General features: G+C 45.6%; 2 protein-coding genes across 2 annotated transcripts; both read right to left on the minus strand.

Moving 5' to 3' along the window:
• Nucleotides 1–13,947: 13,947 nt before the first annotated feature.
• On the minus strand, nt 13,948–14,220 carry T265_06331 (hypothetical protein; the record flags this gene model as incomplete). The annotated part of the gene is made up of 1 exon (XM_009171564.1): nt 13,948–14,220. One exon carries the CDS (start codon nt 14,218–14,220, stop codon nt 13,948–13,950), a length of 273 nt encoding a protein of 90 aa, XP_009169828.1.
• A 2,904-nt stretch (nt 14,221–17,124) lies between these two features.
• On the minus strand, nt 17,125–22,928 carry T265_13999 (hypothetical protein; the record flags this gene model as incomplete). The annotated part of the gene is given in 5 exon segments (XM_009171584.1): nt 17,125–17,268; nt 17,408–17,520; nt 21,118–21,242; nt 22,736–22,778; nt 22,787–22,928. Coding segments are annotated over 5 exon segments (567 nt in total).
• Between the last annotated feature and the right edge of the window lie 1,809 nt (nt 22,929–24,737).

Consider the following 24,737-nt stretch of genomic DNA (forward strand, 5'->3'; position numbering starts at 1 on the left):
TATATATATATATATATATAGTTTTTATGGTGTGTCCACTCCTGAGAGCGTGTTTGCCTTGATTGAAAAGAAGGACTTCGGTACGCCGCAACCCCAACTATGGCGAAATCGGCTGCAGTCCCGCGCATCGATGTAAGTCGTCGGAGTTGCAGAGAATATTGCAAACTTTTATGACCTGTAGGGGGCGAGATGGCCCAAGCTGCTAGAGCGCGAATTTACTGACCGGAAGGTCCATGGTTCGAACCCGACTTCTTCCTGTCGACTTCCCCCGTCCAGGCTTGGGCAACCTGACAGTATCCCAGCCCTCGTGCTTCCTTCTGGTAGCATGGCAGCTAAACATAGAAAAGGCGCTACAGCTAAACGACACGGCCTGCATTAATTTCACCCACGCCAGCCAATTGTTGTACAACTCATAATCAAAGGGCACAGGAGAAAGCATGTGAGCAAAATGCCTCCTGTCAAGGAATTGCAAAAGGGCGCTACGGCTAAACGACGCCACCCACGCCGGCTAATGGTTGCACAACTCATAATCACAGGGCATAGGAGAAAGCCTGTAAGCAAAATGCCTCCTGTCAAGGAATTGCAAATTATTCGAACAATTAAGACGTGGGATGCATACACTCAAACGCTAAGCGCTCCATTGAGTCGTTTAAATACTTTTTCGCTCTACAACTGCGTTCAAGTTGCGTCCCTTCGTTGTTGATAACACCGAATCCATCCACTTGGACATTAGTGTCTACCCGAATATTTCGGAAACGGCAGCTTTTCGCAAAGAAAATCACAACTTTAGTTTCCAGAATATAGGTCAGTTCAACCTTTTGTTCGATCGCCACGTGAGACAGTTTGCTCCACTTTTGCCGGTTTATATTGCTCATGCGGGTGATTGCACTGTAAGATCCCTGCCGACTGTACCGAAGTCAAATTCAGCCTTCCTATTTTTGCGCCTCTGTGAGCGTATCAGGCTGAGCCCATGTTTCCAAGACGCAGCAAAATAACTGACGGCGACTCCGCTTTTTTGCCGGTCTTCTTTCTTTGGTTTGGTTCCCCTTCCATCAAATTGTTGGGACTATTTCGTAGTTGCCCGCTTTATGAAAGTCATGGTGCTTAGGCGAAAGCAAATTCGCAAAGCTCAAGTTTATTGCGCTACAACGATAATTGGGTGTTTACTGATTCTAGGTTTCATAAGTGTCGGTTCAATCAGTAATGAGATGGGCTGAACGGATTACAAGGAAAACCTATTTCGTTTGTTCCAGTTAGAGGAAAAATAAACATTCTGCAGGCTTATGAGCCAAAATTTTGTTCTCTCGTTTGCATCACCGTAATCTTTACAGGGCATACTGGCTATTAGTTTCATTGCTATGTGTTCAGCTAAGCATGTGCCTCATCCCTTGCATTGAAACTAGTAAATAGTACAGTTTTATTCTTTGTTTTAACTGATTAGATATGCTGATCCAACTACATACCACTGATATGTGCTGCAATTAGGTGACTATTTGGGACATGTCCACGATACACGGGACCACAATTTGCTTATTTTCAGTTTGAATTGTTGATTTAGGTGGTTTTTGTCAGCCCCAACACAAACCTTTCGTTAAACGGAACAATCAAATCTAACAGGTCTCCGAATGGGAGAATTAATGGAGTGAATTTAATTGCCCGTTTACTGGCGCAAGCAAGAACGCTGAAAAAGCGTTAATTTATGGAATGAACTTCGCCAGCAGACTCACTGAATTCTACCTAGTCTATCATCCTTCGATAAATAAAGAACTCCACAGCACTCAAACGCAAACCTGCATACCAGGCAACACAGGACACCAAACCAAATACAGCAGTGACCACGGGAACACACACAGAGCGAAGTGGAGGCAGTAGTACAAAATAACAAACAAAGTTTGCCAGGTAAAGATGTACCTCATGAATTAGCCAGTGGATACCAAACGACATACATACCAATGACCTCAAGGAAAGGAAACTGAAAATTGTTTAACTGTCGTCTATTTTTGCAATGAGGAAACGGGATGAAACACAACATATAAGACAATCAAAACAGTCCCGTCAAAATGAGGAGACAGGACTGCTGAACTGGAGCTAGTCAGCAAACAAAATGAATACAGAATAATCAGACCAAAGACGACCCAAATACCGATGGCCCCGTCAGATTACATATGGTCAGTCTCCGATAACAAAAATTAACTGAGGCTACCAGATATGCATCAGAAACCATATAAGCTGCGGCAGAAGTAGAATGATGATTACCTAATCGCATACTGGTGGTGTCGAATCGCATGGTAACAGAACTTTCACAAGCACATCTCGCCTTTCGGTATTTGCAAAATGGAATTGAATTCCCCGAAAATACGACAGTTTGAATGTTGCTGCTTCACAAAGAAGAATATTTATGTATAGCGCATTATGGTGCAAGTGTTTTGTTTAAGTAGCTGAGTCTCCAGGGTCACCACCGACTGTGAAAACGGTACTTAATGTAATGTGATATCGCGAATTATTGTAAAAAGTGAATCGCTTAGACCGGACGAAAGATGCGGGTAGTTCTTCTATAGAAATAATTCAGTGAGCCTTCAAAAATGTACAGTATGCTTGTGGATGCAAAATATTTGGAAGTGCCACTCCTGTAAGCATTTCTGCTATTTGTGTTCGCTAGGCTGGGCGAATACCGGTTAAACATGCCGGGCCGATCGTGATGACGATCACGGCTGGAAGCTGGAGGAATCTAGCTGACGCACACGACTAAAATGCGGCTAGGGGTCACGATACCTAACCAGCCGGCCAAGACGCACCTATCCATCTCCGCCGGGAAAAGTCGAAAGACTTAGTTGTGCGGAATGCAAAATTAAATTTCATTGGTGATTTTGATTAGTACATATGTCCTGCGGGAAAGCGCAGTGTTCATTGAGCTATTGATTTCCTTTATCGAGATGAAGATAGGAGTTAGGTTGCCAAAGTGTCTCTGTGGGACAGGCGGTTAAACAACTGGGAGAAATACTTTATTACATAAAGGGAGCACTCTAGTGGCAACAAATCCTTCGACGGCTGATACACATTGCGTGATTTCTTGCACCTCGGTGACTACCAAAAGACCTCAGTAACTACAAGACTTACATGAAATGGTTTCACTACCAGACGAACAGTACGGAGCTGTTGAGCCCTGGATGAGTCACATGAAATCATCGTCGTCTGTCTCCTCTAGCTGGTGCAATCACAGCGTTACTCCTGGTGGTGAGCAGTAACTCACGACTATCGGGTAGTTTCCCCTTGGAGCCAAAAATACGGATGCACATAAACTTTTGGGACATGCTGTCCTGGGAATTTGTGCGTCAGCTCATGTAAGTATCATAAGATATCCCTTAGTGGACCGACGTGCAAACATACACCTGCGTTTCCTGGATGACCAGGGACTAGGCACCAAAAACAAATTAATCCTNGGAGGAGCCGGAAGAGCATCAAAGCACACCGGCCAAGTTTTACCACCGCAACAGCCGGCTAAACATGATGCACGATTTGTTACACACAAGAGGTCACTGGTACTAATCGTCCGGCCACAGAGCAGACAAAAGGCGAAGGCTGTATCCCCGGACCACCCCCTGGGTTGGAATGCACCGAGAGCAGGTTTTTGCTTGCAAGCATCGAGCCTTGGCACAGCAGGATTTGTCCCTGAAAAATCAACTGATTAATGATGAGTTCCAGGACCTCAGGCCTGTCCATCGCTCGGTTCAGTTTTTTATGGAGACCTTTGAAAGCTTTTCGCAGCGGCTTGGAAACAAGCTTAGGAGGTTTATCGTTCTCTGGTAGGATGTAATCCGGAAGCCACCGCTGGCGAGTGGGGTAGCAACTTAACAAAATATCTGTAAAAAATGTTTCTCACTGCTTGAAACCGACTGTTTTCTAAATACAGAGAACAGGTGGATGCATGAGAGACACATTGCCTGGTATGAAGGGTATGCGCACTCTTCAACACAAGCATCAGCCGTCTGGGAGCACCTGAGTGGTTACGCAAGGAACTATAGGTTAGTTATCAAAGAACGACCCAACCCTGTTTGTTCCAACACTGTGATAGTGCAAGCTTTCGGGTTGCCATCCAAATGTCTCAAAGCGAGAAAACGTATATACATATTCATTCGACAGACAACGTTCAGAAGGTAGTCGCCGCCACTAGAATTTCTCGTCAGTTGCAAAAGTATGACGTATGTGTACCATATTCCTGCATAAACAACTCGGCTTCCCGAAACACCCTCTGTGTGATGTGCTCCATCGTGTCTGAGTGGTGTAGTAAGTTTTACGACATATAGACATATCATTTGGAGGGCCAAAAATTAATCATGTGATACCAGCCTTTTATTTTTGACTTTCACTAGGTTTGTCTATCACCGCTGGGATGTCACACGGACACGAGCGGTTTGTACAGTATCCGTCTTGCGTCTATGGCTCTAAAAAGCGCTTTGAAAGGCGTTGCACCACCCTTTATGGCTAACAAATCTTCATTCACCGAGTGATAAGCGGCCACTGCCTTCTTTTAATGTAGCACCCCCGCCAACAAAAACCTCAACATCGGAGCCAACGGGGTGCTTGCTGTATTCGATCAATTTAACATGGCATGCAGGCCTTTACACCAGTGGCTTGCCCTTTTGAATGCGTCAATGTGGTAGCGAATACGAGGACCATAACCGCATTTAAGTTTGTAAGCAATGCTTGGGCCCAATCAGTATACAGTTAACCAACAGGTTGTGCAGGTTTCAGGTTGCCGAGTGCTCCGGTTTCGATATACAACGCCACGACACGATGTTGACATCTGGTTCATCCGTGCTTACGGGGAGTATCTTAGAAAATGCGGCTCCCCTATCGGACTTCTGGAGGGCTCATAAACATCAGACGGGACCGGATCTTATATGAGAACTTCAGGGAAGAACTTGCCATATGTAGAGAACCAGAAAACTAGGCCGAATTATTTTGGACGCGTTTGCAGTTTATCGTAGCCTAAGCCACTGATTTGCGTAGGATATAATTCGTCCTGGAAACGGTAGCAGAAAAAAACCACGGTTTTACGACACACCAATGCACCACAGACCTACACAAGTCGTCCTGGAGTCCAGATGTGTCAGGTGGACTACCTCAGATCTGCTTGTTTTTGCTGTTTTTACGTTATCCTGGACGCTGACAGCCCCTACCATCATTGTTTGTATCAGCGCCTATGAATCGTTTGGAGTTGAACCGCGTTTTCATAAATGTTGATACCCATTCGGCAGTAAATTATCAGTTCGCCGCAGGCAAGTTTACTAGCAGAGAAACATATTTGAGAATACTTCGACGTATTCGGGAAAGCACAATGGGGTTGCGCTCAAAATCGCAAGCTAGCAATTACGGATTATATTTTGATTTATCAATAAAATGCGGTGTCAAATGTATAAAATACGTAACAAAAAGGGATACAAACCTCGAATTTTGAGAGTTTCCGTCTGAGCTGTTCCACGAAGTACTGCAAGTCCAAGGAAAAAGAAGAGATGACGACGATACGCCTGCAAACAAAACCGCAAACGCAAATGCTTAAAAACGCGCGCAAAGATGGTCAACCAAATTGGTTTGACATGTAAAAGGCTAAAAGTCCATGGGGGATTACAAATGCACATTAGGCCTCTGAGGCCGGCACAGTAAGCAGCAGGCTCAGGGAAGGGGAGGAATTACACATGTGCCTGGTGTACGTTCTTACAGCTGCTAAAGGTAGGATCACCGGATGGTGGGAGAGCTGTAGAGATGTGGCTAAACATCCGAAGTGATGGGTAGGTGAGCTGATTTGTGTCGTATGTTAGTTTGAAGGAGTGAGAAGTCCGACAGCTACGCAATGAACGCAGAAGCCTTATTCCACGATTTTTACCTGCTGCATGATCGAGCCTTGCGGCAACCGTCACAAACCATCATTGAGTTGCGCTGTTTGCTTTTAATCTCAATAGATGGTGGTTTTCAACCCAGTTGACCATGCTGATCTGTGCGTTATATTTCGCCCCTTGGTTACATACCAACCATCTGCTGCTGTCGCCTGTGGCCAGCACGAGACCGGAAGAAAAGGGCCGAAAGGCAAGGCAAATCTCCTATTCAGCGTAACTTATAAAGCATTAATTGCTTATCAATAGCAGGAGAGTCCTTCCTTTCCAAAACTACCTGACATCCGAGCGTTACCAAATCTGTTCTCAACACACGCCAATGCTTCGGAGACGCCGGTGGTCAAAAACCAGGAAATTTTAGATATACTCTGTGTATGAAAACCATGTTTCTTGTCCTTGAAACAGTTTGGTTCGCACGATCGAACTGCGACAGAAATGTGAAAAATGACAATGTCTCCACCAACCTTTTGGTCTGACCCTCCCAAGCTAGCTTTTCGGCAAGAGCACCAAGTATGATAATAATAATATTGATTCCCAACTAGTGGGTAGCTTACCGTCAGGCAAGATCATATTATTACAGTCAGAATAAGAGCACGACTGATTTGGGTTGCGATTAATGGGGATTTTCTTGGAAAAGAGATGGTGACGTAAACAGCGGTCATCAACGAAGTAGACTTCATCACACCTGAGGTGAAATGGGTAGGGATCCAAAATTACAAGGGCTGTTTATCTCCTGTGGAGAACATATCAGATGACACAAGATCTGGTCGTTAGNGCGGGAAAACCCCCCCGCCGGGAACGTGACAAAAGCAAAAAAGCTTCAAACTGCAGGTGGTGTGAAGCCAGAATATTGGATCTGGAGAGGCAGCAGATCTGCCACAACATGGCCGGCCAATCTGAACAAAAGCAGGGAACCGTCATCAGGGCCTCATGGCCATGGTCTGTTGGGCGTGCAGCCACGGAGAGGGTAAGTGAGTATGGTGAGGTGAGATAATATGCGGCAGGGACAAATGGTAGCAGAAAACTCAGAATCACAGTGTGCAGTGAAACATGAGCGACTCACCGGTGTTGCCGCTGGAGCAGGGTCAACTGTAAAAGTTACTTGGGAGAACGAGTTCACGCTAACTGTACGAAAATTGACTGATTTGGTGAGGAGTACAAATAAAAGTCGCCGAGATCTTTACATCCGACAGAAGTTTAGGCAGATCGCAATTAACTCCTCCCGGTGGTGGCTGGTGACGAATGGAGACTGATTGTGGTTGCCGGTAAGGGATCGTGTGGGCGAGAGCACGCGGTCAAAGTAGGAATTGGAAATTGCGGGTGAGCTATCAAACTGGGTATCACCGTGCCGTACCGTCACTGCGCTGAAATACTTCGGTTTCTAGGCAGCCACGTGATGGACTTCATGACTGAATTAGTCAGGCTGAGATGCGCAGTCCTGTGATCAACGGCATGTTGTGCGTCTGCCGGGATATTTCTCTGGGTGGGCAAAACCAATGTAATATCACGCATAGTATCGTTTGTTGTTGTTTTTTTCTTTTTTCCAGCTCCGCGATCCCTTCGTTCGTAATGCGCAGGTCGGGTGGAGTGGATAACGGTCAAACGGGTCATCCATAGCGCATATCACCACGGGTCGAGGCTTGCCGTATTTGAAGTGTATGCTGTGTTGCCATACTAGAAATTTGGTCGCCTTCTGTACAGGGTACTGGCAGCCGCGTTTTGGTGGATACCGAAGCGTGACTGCCTGTTGTATTGATATTTTGGCCAACAAGGTTTCGCCTTTATGCTGGACCCGTTACCGACCTGAACTTCCGACCAAACACGTACAAGTTGAGACTATTGACCGATGCGATGTCCGATTGCGAACGTAGTATGCGGTGTCTGCCAGTGTGATTGATTCATATATAAGTGGTGGTCATTGGCCTGTTCGCTAAGCTGGGCAATTTGATTGCAAACGTTTCACCACCAGTCGAGGTGACATCATCAGTGCGTTTTTGTGGAGCGTAGTAGTGCGTAGCGGTGGGTTGGTGGTTGTGCAAGTGTTGATGTACAGCATTTCTTACTTGGCTTCGGACCCTGAGCTTCCTTTCTGCTTTTCATCCACAGAAATTGCCATGAGCATCTACCTCCGGCTAATCAGTCCCCTATTGCTTCCATAGCGTACACGCTATACGAGCAATCAGGTGGTTGGCCGCAAGGTTCTGCCTGATATCACTTGGAGTTTGTCAATGTAGCTTCAAAGTCAACGTTTAAGGCTCAGTGATCTCACTGACCTGTGAATTTACGTTAGGCATAGCGGTTGTATTGCATTCTCCGACCTCCCTTTTTTCGACGGGACAACTGATGTTCCGTCCGCATTGGAGTGGAGAATAGAAGCCGAGTCCAAGGGCGCCTCTAGAATCAGGTCATTTGGTTCGGAGGCATGATATTTCCGAGTGTCCTCTGGATTTGTTTTGCTTGTCGGGTCCGCCAGGATGAAACCGGTACAGCATTTTTCCAGCCCCGAAGAAGGGCCTGTACCACTATACTTGTGAACAGATACCATCTGTCCTTCGGGCTTGGCGTCACCCGATATGTCATTAGGGATCTTTGCATAACCACTCTCGATCTATTCGTTTGGACAGTCGGCAGACGGATCATGGCACACTACCTAGAAAACTGCGAGTGCCCATATGTGAACTGAATGCCGCTGTTGGGTACGATAGTGTGCAGTTGCAAAGCGACTGAATAGCCGCACAAGTTTCAAGAATGAAGTTGCAGCTGGACCGTTCATTGGCAGAATTTAGAGTCACTTTTTATAAACATCAACTACGATAGACTCAGTACGCTGACTGTTGGGCCAGGGTGTCTACTCTGGTACAGTAGCGCACCCTATCAGACAGAAACACTTATTCCAGTAACCTTAGTAGGTAACGATATTGACACCAGGCCGGGAAAAAATTCAGCGTAGCGTTCCCGTGGAGATACTCAGGGTCATGTGTGTTCAGAACACGTACAATGCTGCGCCTCTTCGAAAATAAGGGAAATTTTCAGTTTCTGGGAAATTGACTGTCAGGACATCAGCCTCTAAAAACACTAGATGGGGCATTGGTCTCAAACGAAGCCCGAGTAGGACAAACTACTAATGGAGTCAAAATCACAGAAATGTAAATTAATTCGTAAGCAGCCTTAAGCTAGTCAGTAAAACTGCGAACCGCATCTCTGAAAGATCTAAAACAACGCAGTGTTTGAGGGTTTGTACAATTCCGTGAAGATCGGCATCTGGACGGCTTTTGAGTTTGACTCATTCCACGTGACATTAGACTTGCTGATGCCAGTTACCATAGTTATCACCTTATCCATCCGTTCCTTTCAAGTTGCTCCATCAAGTTGGTAATCCTTCATTCGTAGTAGCACGTAGATCGGATCGATTTCTGAATGTCGGTAGATCCAGTTCCAGATGGAGTGCCATTGCAAGATCTCTAAGTTTTTACTACACTGAATCTGTGTACTTCTAGATCTTCGTGTATTGGAACCATGGAGAGTAGATCATGCCTTCTGATAGCTGTGGTGTGTACTTTTGTTCGTGTAGATAGATAGCTTCAGTCCTGTTTGTCCAGCATAGTATTTGCGGAAGTCAATGCAGCTACTTACGTAAAGCAAGCAAGATTTTGTGGGTCTGCTTAATCTGGGAGTCCCTCCAAGGACACTAGACGTAATTCCGAGCAGCGGCCTTCATTCGGTCCACTTCCGGGTTCCATCTGTTAGACTTTGCGTATGGTTGACTTTAGCTCCCTTGAACTGACGGCAAGTCCAGTAAACTAGCCAACCACCAGCTGGCAACAGTCGTCACTTGGTCAGTAGGCAGGCGGTCCACACCAGCAGTCACTAACAGGGTGCGGATTGCTCCCGACACTGAGCAACTCAGCTTCCACCCTATTTAGACTACTACGTCTTTCGCTCCTAGCCCGCTTGAATTAAGAGATCGAGAGAGCTCATTGGTTGAAAAGCGAACTTACTGGCTGGAATGTCCGTGGATCCAACCGAGCTTTATCATCTCGAATACTCCAGTCTAGGCTCGGGCACCGAACATTATCTCAGCCATAGTGTCTCCTACAGGTGGTGGTTGTAGCTAGACATCGGGAGGGTTCTACAGCTGAATGGTTATTGGTCGCCTGTTTGCTTGGTTCACTGATACGCGACAGTGCGCTGGCGGCGGGCTAGTACTCGAACTTGGAGTTCTATTCAAGAAATGGAGCAGCACATCGTTTGAAGCGGTTGGAGGTATGCGCCACAGTTTCCTTCTTTGAGCAAAAATGCAACAAGGAATGGCTAGCAACCTGTCTGTAAGGTGAACTGACTGCCGTATGACATTTTATGGAATTTTTTGATGGCAGCAATGATCACCGAATCTTCATTTTCTGTGTGATGACAATCGCCCCCGGGCTGGTAACATTAAACTTGACGCATGTAGTTGCTCGCGGAATACACGCAAAACGCCAGTGTCATAGTTTGAGCGTCGATGTCAACGGTTTCTGGTGATGGATCACTGTGGTCGGAAAGCATATCAGAGCTCAAGATCGATATACCGGGAAAGGGGGGGGGGGAGTCGCACTGGTACCCTTTTGGCCTTATCCACTTGCGGTTCTTGATTGGTAGTTGGTCCAGTTGCCTCGGAGGCAACGCATGACAACTGCATAACAGTTTTTGTTCGAATACGAAAAACCGAAAACAGCGCACTTGTACATCTTCATGCAATACAAAGGTGGGCACGTGCTTTGACTCCCCCTTCTGATTTAACTAGCGCCCGAAGCGGTCATTCGTGAGTCTCATGTGCTAACTATTGCAGCAAAACATTTCAGATCGTCTTCGGGAAATGTTCAGAAGACCCATGATCGGATTATTGCTTATTTGCTAACCTGGGCCAACGACGAACTATTTTAAAGAGAACAATTATTAGCGAGTCTGTTCCATTTGACCTCTGTTTTTGTATACTCAATCTAGCGTTATTTTTATTTCTTTGCTACACACTCCTGGTAAAGAAATTTATTGGGTAGCCAGACCACTACACACACTCAACTACAGCTTCTGTATGTCTGACTTCAGGAAGAGCTCTGAACACTTTGAAGTCTTCTGAAGGCCAGCCGTTTCTAATAACCGAACAGCATATCGTTTGGTCAGATGTGTCACGTGCAGGGCACGGATCAAACGAAGGCACGCCTTGATTGGCCAGAATGCCAGCCAATCCGAGTCTAGAACCTTTCGCTCGACGCTTCTCGCCCCCTCACGGAGTTTCAGGCGCGACCCTGTGAACACTCTGTGACTACAGTCGTAATAATTCTCCATGATGGGCTATGTAGAACTACCTTGCTTTTTGATATACCATAGTGGGCGGAGCAGGAAGCCAAGGAACCGATGCACAGTTGCACTACTGTTCAGCAAGACAATATGCTCGTACGTTCAAACCCCGAAGTCCGGCCTAATGAGCTGCCTTTAACCTTCGCACGCTGAAGCAAGCAGTATAACAAGTGGCTCTTAATCTTTCGCTGGATCGTCTCTGTATTGATCTATGCTGTCTGTCAGAAACAAGGACACCGGACTCAGGTACTGTAACTGTACTTACTGCCCTCTCGCTCTCCTTAAGTTTCCGGCTGCTGGCCAGCTGTAGAGGCCGATGCAGCTGGATATGCCAACGCGGATATTGTATTGAGCGACTGAGCGGAAACCCGTTGATAGTCGCCTTTGCGAGGTTCGTTTCGCAAGATCTGCGAGAGGATCTCGAGAATGTGAGATAAATTGCACCGTTTTTTTATGTCTGCTCGTGCACCAACGAGCCCCGAATCTGCCAACGACAGTTTCTATGATGCTTTAGGTTCTCTTTTACAACGGGCTGGCAGCTCAGACATAGTTGTGGCTGGTGGCGACACGAACGCCCAGGTAGGTGGACCAAGTGCCCCTGAGGCCCAATTTGGTGCTCGTCTTGGGTTTGATGCGAGACAACGGAATTCGCCTTCTTCAGATGTGTGCTGATCGCAGACTTTCTTTGCTGTGCCAATTTACGGAACAGGGGAAATCGCTTATGCTCCAATGGACAGTACTCCTAATTTTCTATAGAGTTACCCGGGCTCTTTCGTCGGCCAAGAAGCACTGACATTGTTGTCCTTGCGGGTGATATGAATGCCTAAGTCTGTCGTCTGAGCCTTTTGAACTCACATCTGGGTGGTCGATTCGGAGTCGATGCTCGTCGCACAGACAGCGGAGATCCGGTGTAGGGCCACAATAGAAGACTACCGTTCCTCCTCGGGCACACAGCTGGATTCCGATCACTCCATGATACGTGCACGCCTGACAATTCGCTTCCCTTCAGGTCCGTCAGCAATAAGAATGCCAATCCACCTTTTTTGAAGAACTACCATAGCTCAGCAGTATTGTTCTGAACTAGTTCAACAACTCTGAATTGAACGGATAATACAGCAGTAGTGAGGGCGTGGATGAATCACGACAGAGCTACGTTAGCGGCGTTCAGTTCCGTCTGGGGGCGAGATGGCTCAGTGGTTAGAGCGCGAATTCACTGACCGGAAGGTCCGTGGTTCGAACCCGACCTATGCCTCTCGACTTCCGCTGTCTAGGCTCGGGCAACCTTGCAGTATCCCTGCGCTCGTGCAACCTTCAGGTGGCATGGCAGCTAGGCACCGAAAGGGTGCTACAGCTGAGCGATTTTTTTCACCATAGCCCTGGATCAGTTTACGGACCAAGACTCTTAATAGCTTATGCAGCACCTACTGTTGTTGACTATGAACCGCATGGACTGCGGCAAGTTGGTGCTCTCCGTTCCATAAACTACTCGGCATTGATCATATCCATTGTGCTAGTCAAAAGTGTCAACGGGACTATCCGCCTACGTACGGACGTTTTCCGTGGTCTCTTCTCTGCGCTCAACATGTGTCAGTGTCTTCTACTTCTTTCAGACGACCTACTCGCGAACCTCGCCCGGGGCGAATGTTTCTTAGATGCGACCGATCGATACCATCGGACGTGGTTATCTGGTTTGAATGTTCTCATAGCTGCATGGCGAGATGACGAGATGGCCCAAGCTGTTAGAGCGCGAATTTACTGACCGGAAGGTCCGTGGTTCGACCCCGACCTCCGCCACTCGACTTCCCCTGTCTAGGCTTGGGCAACCTTGCAGTATCCCAGCCATCGTGCTATCTTCAGGTGGCATGGCAGCTAGGCGCCGGAAGGGGGCGCCAGATGTGCGTGATGGTCCGCACTGGCTTGAGCTCCGCTCCTCAAGTGTAAACTATGTTTGGTAGACCGAAAGGAAGCAACCATTCCCCCTGCTACGAATAATGTTCTCACCAGGCGGAGATTAAGTCGTACTGTCTCAGCAGTGGGGGTAGAGAGGCTATAAGGTGTTTTCCCGGGTTGTCAATTGTGCTGTCTCCCCCTGAGGAAGGATAGGTTGGAGAAAGTCAAACCGAAAAGCTGCACATTCTGACCGACTAGTAGTTTACCGTTGCTTCGGATGAGCGATCCCTTATGATTATCCCTTATCATGATGATCCCCTGTCACTATCAAAGACAGATGCTTCACCGCCGTACAACCACCAAGTTTATCTAGTTCTACTTAAAGCCTTGGAGTGAAAAGAAGAGAAGTGATTGGGTGGTATGGGGGCTTAGTGCTGGCCAAAACGATACTGCCGAAAAACAGTAGAAGGATAGCAAGAGCATATGGTTGCTCCAAATGCCTTTGTCTCGTTAGGCATGGCTCGTAAAGATGCAATGTTATTTCCGCTATTAATGTTTCTGATTTTTTCCCTGCCGTTGTGCATTAAGTACTCAGCCATTCTTGATTGTAATTTGCCAGTAAACTGGCAAAAAATCGTCATTATCTTCGCCGTACTTTATTGAAGAAGTTTCTGAGTTCCGTATCACTCCATCTTGTGGCCGCAATCGTAAGGACATTCGCCTACATTACATCCTGCATCCTTTTATTCGCTGACGCCAGTATGATGTATTTTTACTTTGAACTGCATGTCACTCCATTTTTACGTCGACCAATCGTGTGTATTTTAATCTATTCTAGCGAAGAAGAACCTATGCCAGACCACCATACTGAAGGCACTGCCAAGCCATTATCACCAGTCGCCGGTTTGAGGAAGTCACTTCGAGCACGTGTAGCTACCGGCACGTTGAAAAGCCACAAAACACATGGGTCAAACTCCGGGAAAAATCCGGTGGCTAAAACACGTTCTCGGAAGCATTTATTGAAAAAGAATGTAAGCCATTCATTCACATTGCCTTTATCGGAACTTTTGTCCTGTTTAGCCAACCAAACTGTCCCCAGCATCCCCGCTTATTCGACTGGAGCAGAGCGTGATTCACAAAGTAGCTCGGTTCATAATGTCTCAGTGTTTTTCTGTATGACTGCCTAGGGTACACGGTTTAATGTGGGCGATATAGTCTCAATAGTCGATGTGTCTAACGAGAGTTACTATGCCCAAATTCGAGGTAAGCAAAGTTTTCGGTTCTTCATCCATTTTTGCGTTCCAGGCCTGGCTGTGGATCATACTGGAGACAGCTGTTGTGTTCTAACCTGGCTTGTTCCAACCACGGAGTCTATATCGGACACTTTCGAACCGGAGAATTATGTCATCGGGCTGGAGGAAGATGTGTTACGGGATATTAGCTGTTGTAACCTGGTATGCCATTGTCCTGCAGACTACTTCCGACCTATCGCCAGTCCGTATTCTATACATTCCTATTAGAAAGCAGGCTATAAATAAATGTATATATTAATAAATTGAATCGATACAGCCATCCAACTGTTTTTTTCAGCTGAAGTCAGTGGTATAGGTGCAGTGGGTTTCGCTGCGGTACATGCTCTGCCTGATACCTTTTCGAAGGTGATGTAATACAAGAGAACAACACTAAATTTCGACATTTTCTCGGATAATTCGAAGCTGATGATTTGGACTGGAAAGTCACCCAAAGGCTCTTGTCGATTTTACCTACCTTCCCCGCGATTTTTTCGTGACATCTCTACCATTGTCGTTACATAACGTAGTAGTAGCAAGGCTTTGTTTCAGCATTCTGTCAACCTCAACCGGTTTGCGTGAACTTGAATTATAATAATCGAAGATAACAATCTTTTGGCCGTAACATCCCTTTAATGCATAGTTATCGCGCAACTTGAAGGAACCACGAGGACATAAATACCACCTTGTTACCCAAACCCAGACAGGATCAGTCGAAAAGTCGGGGTCGAGTTCGAAACGCAGATCTTCCGACCCGTGGCCTTGTGTCGTAATTTAATTCAGTTCTAGCTCCCTTCCTGGAGATTTTCTTGACAGAACACTTTGCTCACAAAGTTGCTGAAAATTTTTTGACAGCTCAGGACTGGCTTCGTTCTCTTTGGAACCCAACAAATGGGCGCAGTTTTTGAGTTTCCGTCAATTTTCAGCATCTACTAACTGACTATGACATCGTCTCTAATGGCTGGCGATACTCGCCTGAACTCCCATTTTTGGTGGCTGTAGTTCTAGTGTAACGGTGGATAATACTGACGAGGCGTGCGAGTAGTATATTTTATCGTAAATCTGCTTCGCGTCCCTTGAAAAGTGAGATCTATTACGGAATTCGCAGAGTCGAGTTTGCTTGCATTTGAGAAACAGTCATTAAATATCAAGAAAAGTTCAGGAAGACGCGTTCAAGCAGATAGATATTCAGTTTTTGTAAGCAAGATGCATGAGAGTTTTGCTTCCCTGTCCAACAGTCTGTAACTGTTTACTTGGCGGTTTCTAATAAACATCTCCGTAGCGAAAGCCTTCCTTTTACTGGTAGCTGGAACCAAGATGCATGGTTTGTAGGCAATTACTTGAACTCAACGGAACTCCAGGATAGTTTTTGGATGGATAGAGTGAAATTTCCTCTTCGGGAGTTTGTTCACATTGTGAGATGTGCGTTCCTTTAAGGGGACTGCTTTTAAGAAGAGCGCGATCTTGTAGCTTCCTAGAAAATGGTTTCTTACACAGTTGTCATTTTCTAGCAAAAAGACAACGATATTTGATTGCTGGGTAAGCTAACTGATTGGCAGTAGCTTTACTGAGTGGATGGGGGCGAGATGGCCCAAGCGGCGAATTTACTGACTGGAAGGTACGTGGTTCGAACACATTGTCTGCGCCAGTCACGTCAATGCATGTCCGTACAGCACAAGTATCGGGGGCGAGACAAGCGGCGAATTTACTGACTGGAAGGTACGTGGTTCGAACACATTGTCTGCGCCAGTCACGTCAATGCATGTCCGTACAGCACAAGTATCAGAGATGTTATTTGTACCAACCGTATTTCCTAAGCTTAGCTCTCAGCCTGAACCACCCAAGCTAACGTTCCCGTCAAAACAGCTACCAAAAGTGCACAACGTGTAATAACACCTGAAACCAGGTCCAAAACGCACGTTTATACAGCGCACGCAACGACAACATTCTGGAAATTCTGACGCCTTCTGGACGCGCCATTGGTAACTGGCATTCGGAAGATACTGGTTGGTGGGCCCAGACTTCCGTCGTGGGACTAGCAAGTGGCCCGATCTTTTGGCCAACTGAGTGTGGGGTTGGGGCAGCGCCAAACTGCGAGCGGTATTGGTGCGGATTTCCGCCTAACATTGTCCACTACGTTCAAAGTGAGGACGATTGCGGTGACACATTCTTGTGCAACCAGCTTACCTGCGGACTTAACGAGAACGCAAGCAGCGATCACGCGCACTTTCTTGCTTCCTTCTCAGTCTCTGCCCAGCGATGGACTTAAGGAACTAGAAGTGGCTTCCATCCGCATGGAATGTGTGCAGAATAACCGCGTGAAAAAGAGGAACAACAAGCTTTGGCATCGATGGCTGACAGTATCAAAAACAAGTGGTATGCATTCTGAATTATTTGTCACTAGGAATCTCGGAATTTCAAGGGACGTGTGTATCAAGCTACAGTACGGGCTGTTTTGTTGTATGGCTGTGAGACTTGGTCTATTCGAGCAGCGGAACTGAGACGTCTTCAGGTGTTCGACAATCGTTGTATCAGAACCATAGCTCGTGTGGGTAGGTGTCGACGAATCCGTAATGAGGCAGTAGCGTGTTTTCAGTTGTGTAACGGGTACTTCCATTGAAGAATGTGTCCAGCACCAGAAGCTGCGTTGGTTGGGACATGTGTTGCGTATGCCAAACCATCGTTTGCTGAAGAGAGTGCTGTTTTTCATGCCCAACTCAGATTAGCATAAACAGAGAAGTGGCCAACCCATGACCTGGCAGAGGAGTATGAAGGAGATCACGAAACGCTTGAGTGCTGTCGGTGCTACTCGCCTTCCAGGATGGGGACCGCGCGATCCTTATTGTGCCTGGTTGGAGACACTACAATATGTGGCTGCCAATCGATGTCAGTGGTGTTCTTGTCGTTAGTTTCTATCCAGATTGCCTGGGTGAATGTCTGGAGGTGTAGGCACCTCGGAGTGAGTGTGGTAAGCTAGCACTAATTCCCTTCCCCATCCACCTTTATTCTTTTCTTTACAACAAGGCTTTCAATTAAATCATGGTTGTACGGCAGTGAAGCATCGGTGTTGAACACTGATGATGTCATGCTGTCGATGGTGATGATGTTTGACACTAGGAACGATCGATGGAAAGGTACGAGAAATAACGCATGACCAAGTTCTAATTTGGCAATGGCATGTGGTTGTTTTCATGGGTTTAACCGGGTATCGTTTCTAGGCTAATACCATCCCAAATTACCTTCATCCAATTGATTGATGGAAAAAGCATCTTCCACTACCACGTTCTTTTGAAAGCGAAAGCCGCTTTTTCCGTTTTTCTAACCCACGTCTGCTGGAACAGTGAGAAGCGACTCTGTAACCATTGAATGAGCACTTTGCGATCCCCGAAACAGTACGCTTCGGAAGACAGTGGGATTCCAACCGTTCTTGACGGTGCGCCCTCCTCAAGGGTATGGGGCGCTTCATCATGAGAAATCGGTGTTCTTTGCCACGCAACAGCGAATTTCTCCTCTCCTCACTAATAAGTTGTGAATATGACATTTCCTATTTCCTAGCTTAGCTCAATGAAGATAGATGCTTTATGATTTTGTACGATCGTTTAGGTTGTCAGTTTGCTCGTTTAACTTGGTAATCGGTGTCGTCATCAACCGGAAAGATATCGTCAGTACATGGTTGGGTAAGTGCAGACTATATCCCCTCGATTGGTGACCAAACGATTGCAATCCACCGGTCAGGGTCGCCGAACTAACCAAAACCCAAGCAGCGCTCCCGAGCTACGTGTTCGTTTGACCTGGGAAAACGTAAACAGGGACAAACAAATCACGATGTACAGTAGAAGTTTCTATATTTTCATGAAGGAAACTACTCACAAGGTTGCTGAAAACTTCGACAGCCCACGCTTCTTGGGGCTCATCAGGTAGGAGAAGTCCTCCAGTTTCCATCAACGTTATGTTCTACTTGAACCCAAATTGGAGTGTTTTCGAGAAATACACTCATTTGCAAATCAATTTGGTTTTCACGAGACACTCAACTGAGTGTCTCCTTTATTATATTTCTCAAATTGCATCGTGTTTCATTTGGCACGATATTCGAGATATCTCAGTATACTTTCATAAGGGAAACTATTCACGAGGTTGCTGTAGAATATCGTAAACGAGGGATTCAGTTGAGTTCGGAAGGGCAGACAGCTTGTACAGTCCTACTGTCAATTTAGATAGGTAGTCGGTGGCGAGCAGGTGGCTGAGTTGAGAAAGTGTTACATACACTGATGCTCATTGGAATGACCTTGTGAGTCCTGAGGGTCAGCCTTTGCAAGAGGGAGCATAAACACTCCTGTTACCCCAAATTTTGATAAAACTACAATGAAGCATTGAATCCATGTATCAGTATTGTGGCCAATAATTATCTCGTCACGAGGAACACGTCCATCGTACACAAACATCCTCACCATGAAAGTCTTCATAAACGCCAGCTAGACTGGTATCAGAGGCTATCTTTTGGCCCAAAGCTCATGGGCCTCCAGCAGAGTCAGAGAGACTACAGGCTGTGAGCTCGGCGCACAGACTAGATGCAAGCTGATCTGTTTGTGTAACCTCCTAGACCGTATACCTCTTCATTTCGCCGTCATCACCAACAATGACCAGCTTTAAAAAATCTCACATTTTATGTGCGTTGGGAGTGTCTCTTATGGGGGGGACTAATGTTCCTGAGTAAAACCCATCATACCTGGATTGGGCCAGGTAACACCGATTTTACGCCGATCTTTTGTATATTTTCTGGCCTTTGAAGGTCTCTGTTATGGCGATCTGCAGATACTGCTATCATGCTTCTGTAATTGGCTTATCTCACTATGGAGGTTTGACCATCAGGAGATGCTAACCGTCAAAATATATCACTATTACTCGGCCCACGAGGTGTACTTCGGTGATAAACGTATTTGTGAAGATCAATATCATTCGTTTCTTCGGCACTTCTTAGTGGAAGGGCAATTATATCCGTAGAATTTAGCTGCAGGTGTTCTGAACTCCCAGTTGGAAGCAATTTCACCGTTTTCCTTTCTCTTAAATGTAATACTTCTGGGCTTCCAATACGATGTTGCAATACGATGTTGTTCTTCATCCTCCCGGGGACAAACTGTATGTGAAGGCCAAAGAAGTCCTGAACATCGAAGGGATTCTCACGGAACTAGCTAATAGTTTCATATTTAGAAGAAATAGGTGTTATTACTAGCTCCTGGGAAATGTTGCAGTTGGTGGCACTTTTTTCACTTTTCTCGAGGGAAAAAATGTCATGGAGAGAGACCATCAGGACGGAGCAACACTTAGGGACAACTTCCAGTTGGTATCTCAAATAGTATTTTGACGGCAAACTACCTCCCAGAAGGAGCCACTTTTAGTTTGTGGTCACTCGATAGGAGGTAAATGCACCTTGGTATTCTTTCCTAGAGAACATCTTTTCAGAAGGAATCACTTTCAATCATTCCAGAAATTTTAGTCAAGTTTTTTTCCTCCCACGAGACTGCCTACATGGGTCCGTCATAGGCATCTGACGTCTTTTGGAGGAGGGAGACTTAGAAATTCGAGTCCTGGACGAAGTTCTCATCCTCATCAGTTCGAACGTCAACCCAAGTGAAACAATTACTATGTTGGCTGGATACTCCACCTGAATACATGCATTATGGTAACCGTACCAGAGTCGTATCCTTCTCCGCCAAAAAATTTTCGAAGTCGTACTCAGCTCGTGCATGCAGTCAACCAGTAGTGACCTGAAGATTGAACAACTCCCCTTTCCACGAACGAACATTTGTTTGAAAAATCTATTCTCCTCTAAGTGATTCAAAGGTCACACAGTTCTTAAGCTCAGCCATGTGGTGGCCTGACTCCCGAAGCGCACGCGTTTCGGAGGCAGACAATGTCGTATTAATAAGTAGTCGCGTTGGATCTCCTCTTATCCCAGTTTCCGGTTAACTGGACTTTCAAGCAGCGGTTCTCATTTGTCAGTTTGAAAAAGCAGAAGCCAGCAAAAAGACGTTTTGTTAGAAGCAATGGAACCCCCGTAATTTCGTAATATCTTGCTCGGCTGTCATCATTGATTGAACGTTGAAACCATGGGGAGTGGATGTGGGCAAGTTGGCATGAATTTGGTTAAGAAATCGATGGAGTTACGTGCATGGAATATAGCCTCACTGGATTGTAGAACGCGATACACTGAGCACGAACGAAGAGTTGGGTGCAATGGCCCCCCAGGATGGCGTCACTCCTTCAACAATCTGTTGCAGCTACTCTCTGGATTTCAGTAGCATAAAAGCACAACGAGAAAAATCCCTCTTGCCAGGTTCACGGTGGACTGCCATCCGTTTCCGGATTATTGTAAGCTTGGGTTTCCGCGGTATGATATGGTGCTTAGAGAGCAATTCCAAAAAACAGAAAATTTAGTGGAAAATTTGTTTTGTCGAATAGTAGAGAACTCACATGGGGTATCAATAAACAGATTTTTCTCAATCTTTCCTATGACTTTTTTTTACTACGGAAGAGAAAAGCCACGCTGTCTTGCTATACCTCTGGAAAGAAAATAGAGACAATGCTAAGCATGCTGAATAACACCTTGAGCCTTGTCGTGGAACAACATTTTTTCAGACTTGAAACTTAAGAACTAGCAAGTAGCGAAATGCACTCGTTTGCAAACTAATTTGGTTTTTTGAGAGACTCACCTGGAACCCAGCTGAATCTTTTGTTCGTGACGTGATGTTTTAACTGAATGTGCTGCACCAGACCGTCTGATGTTTCAGTCGTTACGATATTCAAGACATCGCGATCAATGTATGTTCGTAACGCACTACTCATAAGTAAGTAGGTTAACAGAACGGAATCTCCAGCAATGGACAATTAACCAATTGACGGTACATGTTCGTTTTGATAATATCATCAAGACCATTAACTTCCTGCAGTACGGAAGTCATCTCCAAGACCTGATAAGTCGGTCGCACGGTTCAAGAATATGAGGGCCGCAAACCGCCGCTTGTTTGAACAGGATGATCGCCCCAAAAATGTCATTACTAAATTTGAAGTATGAAATTCGCGTAAAAATATTCGTTCACCAATATTTAATTTTCGTTAAAACACGATTTATCAGTTATGTGGTAAATCGGTGTGAGTTTCAAGGGGTAGGAAGGAACTTACCACCAAGCAATGCTGGTATGCGCCCCAAGGAACCGCTTGACAACGTTGCAAACAGACTCAAAATGGTGACTCGGCCAAGCAGGATGATGTCAAAAGTGATTCGTACTTGCTTTGGCCATGATCTGCAAGGTTTTGCACTCAGTCATTCAGCACACCTTTAGAGCAGTCTCTGTTCAATCAGAGTAGACTTTAATACTTATATATATATAGCCTACGTTGTACTCCACTTTTGATTGCGGCGTCAAAACTGACTGTTTTGTTGAACCATCTGTCATTTCACCCGCTCGATATGTGTTGGTCTGATGACGAGATCCTGCAAACAACGTTCATCATTTACTTTGTTTGATAACTTTATAGGATTATATCAAGTCTCGTGTTCAGTAAACTATTCCGAAAAATCTTTCGTTTATCTTACAACTAGCGGGAAGCCCGTGTAAATTTCACCAACGCTTGAGCACCAAAAGATATTTGCTTTGGAAACCCTCGAATGGGTGGATAAATCAAAGGTCTTTTGATTGAATTGGTATATCAATGGCGCTCGTACATCCAAGCTATTGCCTTCAATGCATAGCTCCCTTCCCAATCTATTCGCTTAACAGTTCACCCACGGTGCTGTATTTACATACTAATTTATCACCTCCCGCCTCCAATGCGCAGCTACCTACCCCACCTCCCCGAATCATCGGTGAACGAAACTGTGGCAGCCACAACCACTATAAGACGAGTACGCGGTTCTTACAGCTGATGATAATGATGATATCATGCCGAAGTTGATGACCCTTTTCACATTGGAAGCATTCTTTGCCACTCACTAGCGTTAAACGAATTCCAATAGAGTTTCCTCGTCCGGGTAGAAAATGTTTCCGATTGAACGGTGTTCCTTTGTCATTTGTGTTTTTAGGGGAAAAAGTGGATCTTGTGGTGGCGCTTGCTTTACGTCCTCTACATAAATAAGTCATACTCAAGTCTTACTGTGTGTACATGTAAGGTGAGGTTAGCAAAGAATGGAACTATTTGTTCGAGGTACACTAACCAAACTTTCTAAGATGGCACTTCGTTTCAGCTATTCAAATAGTGTTCCGTTCCTCAGGCTATTTGCAGTCAGAACAAGGTGTGTGTCCAAGCCGTGGTTGGTCTAAATCTACTTACTTCTCAAGTGTTGAAGGAGACTTACAGGTTTTCATAAAGGAAACTACTCACAAGGTTGCTGAAAACTCTTTAACAGCCCACAGCCGGTTTCGCCCTTCTTGGGGCTAATCAGGTAGGGCACAGTCCCCGAGTTTCCGTCAACCTTATGTTCTACTTGAACCCAAATTGGACTGTTTTCCAGAGATACACTCATTTGCAAATCAATTTGGTTTTCACGAGAGACTCAACTGAATCTCTCGTTTATGATATTCTACAACTGAATGTGCTGCACACAGGCCATCTCATGATTCAGTTGGCACGATATTCGAAATATCGCAGTATATTTTCATAAAGGAAACTACTCATAAACGACAGATTCAGTTGAGTCTCTCGTGAGAACCAAATCGATTTGCAAATGAGTGCATTTTCCGAGGACTTACAGGTTCTTCACGAAGTTCCACAGTTGTACATTTCTGTTGTATAAAATATCATTAAGTTTTGCGAATAGTATCTTGCACAGTATCGGAATCATTCATTCACCTGGACAAGGTATCAATGTAACCACAAACTGGAACAAATTCCTCCACCTTTGCCGAAACTTAAATCTGTTTCGGCATCCCCCCCCCAAAAAAAAAAAAATGGAAGTTGCCGTACAGCGTGGAATGCACGCTAGCGGTCGTACCCGTTCAACCATTCAATGCACCAGCTTGTCACCAACCTTGACAGGTTGGGGAGGTATCTTTTGACACAGTCGGTTAGATGGGTTGCAAGCACTCTGCTAGGTAAACAATGACCGATACGACAATGAGTGCCGCTCATGAGATGACAGGTTTGTCAAGAAAAAGTTTTGATTTTCGTTGATTTTTTCGACCCACTTTTCAACCAACCAGAATTTCCTGAATTCGGTAGAAAATACGTTTCCGGAGATAGTTATCCTTTCAAGAATTCATCTTATTTCTTAATAAACTGCATTGGAATACGGACGTTGATGTATTGATTTGAAATCGCATTCAGTACACAATTTGTTTGGTTGGACTGTCGATCAATATGGTAGGAATTCCCGTTGAAGTAGGACCAACTGTCAACGGGCACCAAGTTTTATCGATACTCTAAGGTGCAAATACACATCTAATTAACTGCATTTCTTCGTTAGCAACCAGACGATTGAATGCGAAACACTGACAGTTTGTGATGAACCACGTTTCAAAGGTATTCAAACCTCGGAAAGGATGCGATGTCGCATCATTACAAAGGAACGGAAAGTTCTTTAGAAAGAAAAATCAAGGCGGATAGTAAATGAAATCTCCATGCATCTCGATATGTGTTTCTAAATCCTTGCAGTGGAGTACAAGTCTAGTCCGGAGATTACGACAGGGAAATAACACAGTCGGTGAGGATATGAATCTCATAACGGGGGTCTGGGACATAGCTAGGACCATTAATCTGAGTGGATGGGGGTGTTAGTCGTCCACATTTGTGAAGATCGCGGCAACCAGCCAAGATTGCTGGAGGTTAGTCTCAAGAATTTCGCGGTGCTGGCTTACTGCTTTCCGAGTGTTTTTTTTGTGAGCTTGCTCTGTGCGATCTACCGAGCTCAGGGTGCAGGCTGATAAAAAGCCAAATAGTTTAGAAAACACAGTTTGTGTTCAGTCATTTTAATTCATTTTTAGAATGCGGAAATAAACCACACTCTTCCTCAAACAGAGGGATAGGGACACTGACCTAGCACAGCGACGATACGTTTGTGAAACCTCCGAGATGTGTAGGTAATTAACCAAACGGTGCTGAGTTGTTGTGTCACCCTAACAATAGCGAAACAGATGTTAGTCAAATAGGGACTGTATGAGGTCCGGGGAGAATGACACGACTTTGCTTTAACTCCGCGTGCACTTCCGACCAGACAGTTGCCCAAGTCCTAACCCATCAAAGCAAGGGAACGACCTGACAGCGCCGACAAGTTTGTCCACCTAACCCAGATCTCGTAGGATGACACTAGTGAGATTTACAGATCGGCTGGTGGACG

Source organism: Opisthorchis viverrini (genome assembly GCF_000715545.1).
Source record: "Opisthorchis viverrini unplaced genomic scaffold opera_v5_125, whole genome shotgun sequence".
In the NCBI taxonomy this organism is placed as follows: domain Eukaryota; kingdom Metazoa; phylum Platyhelminthes; class Trematoda; order Opisthorchiida; family Opisthorchiidae; genus Opisthorchis; species Opisthorchis viverrini.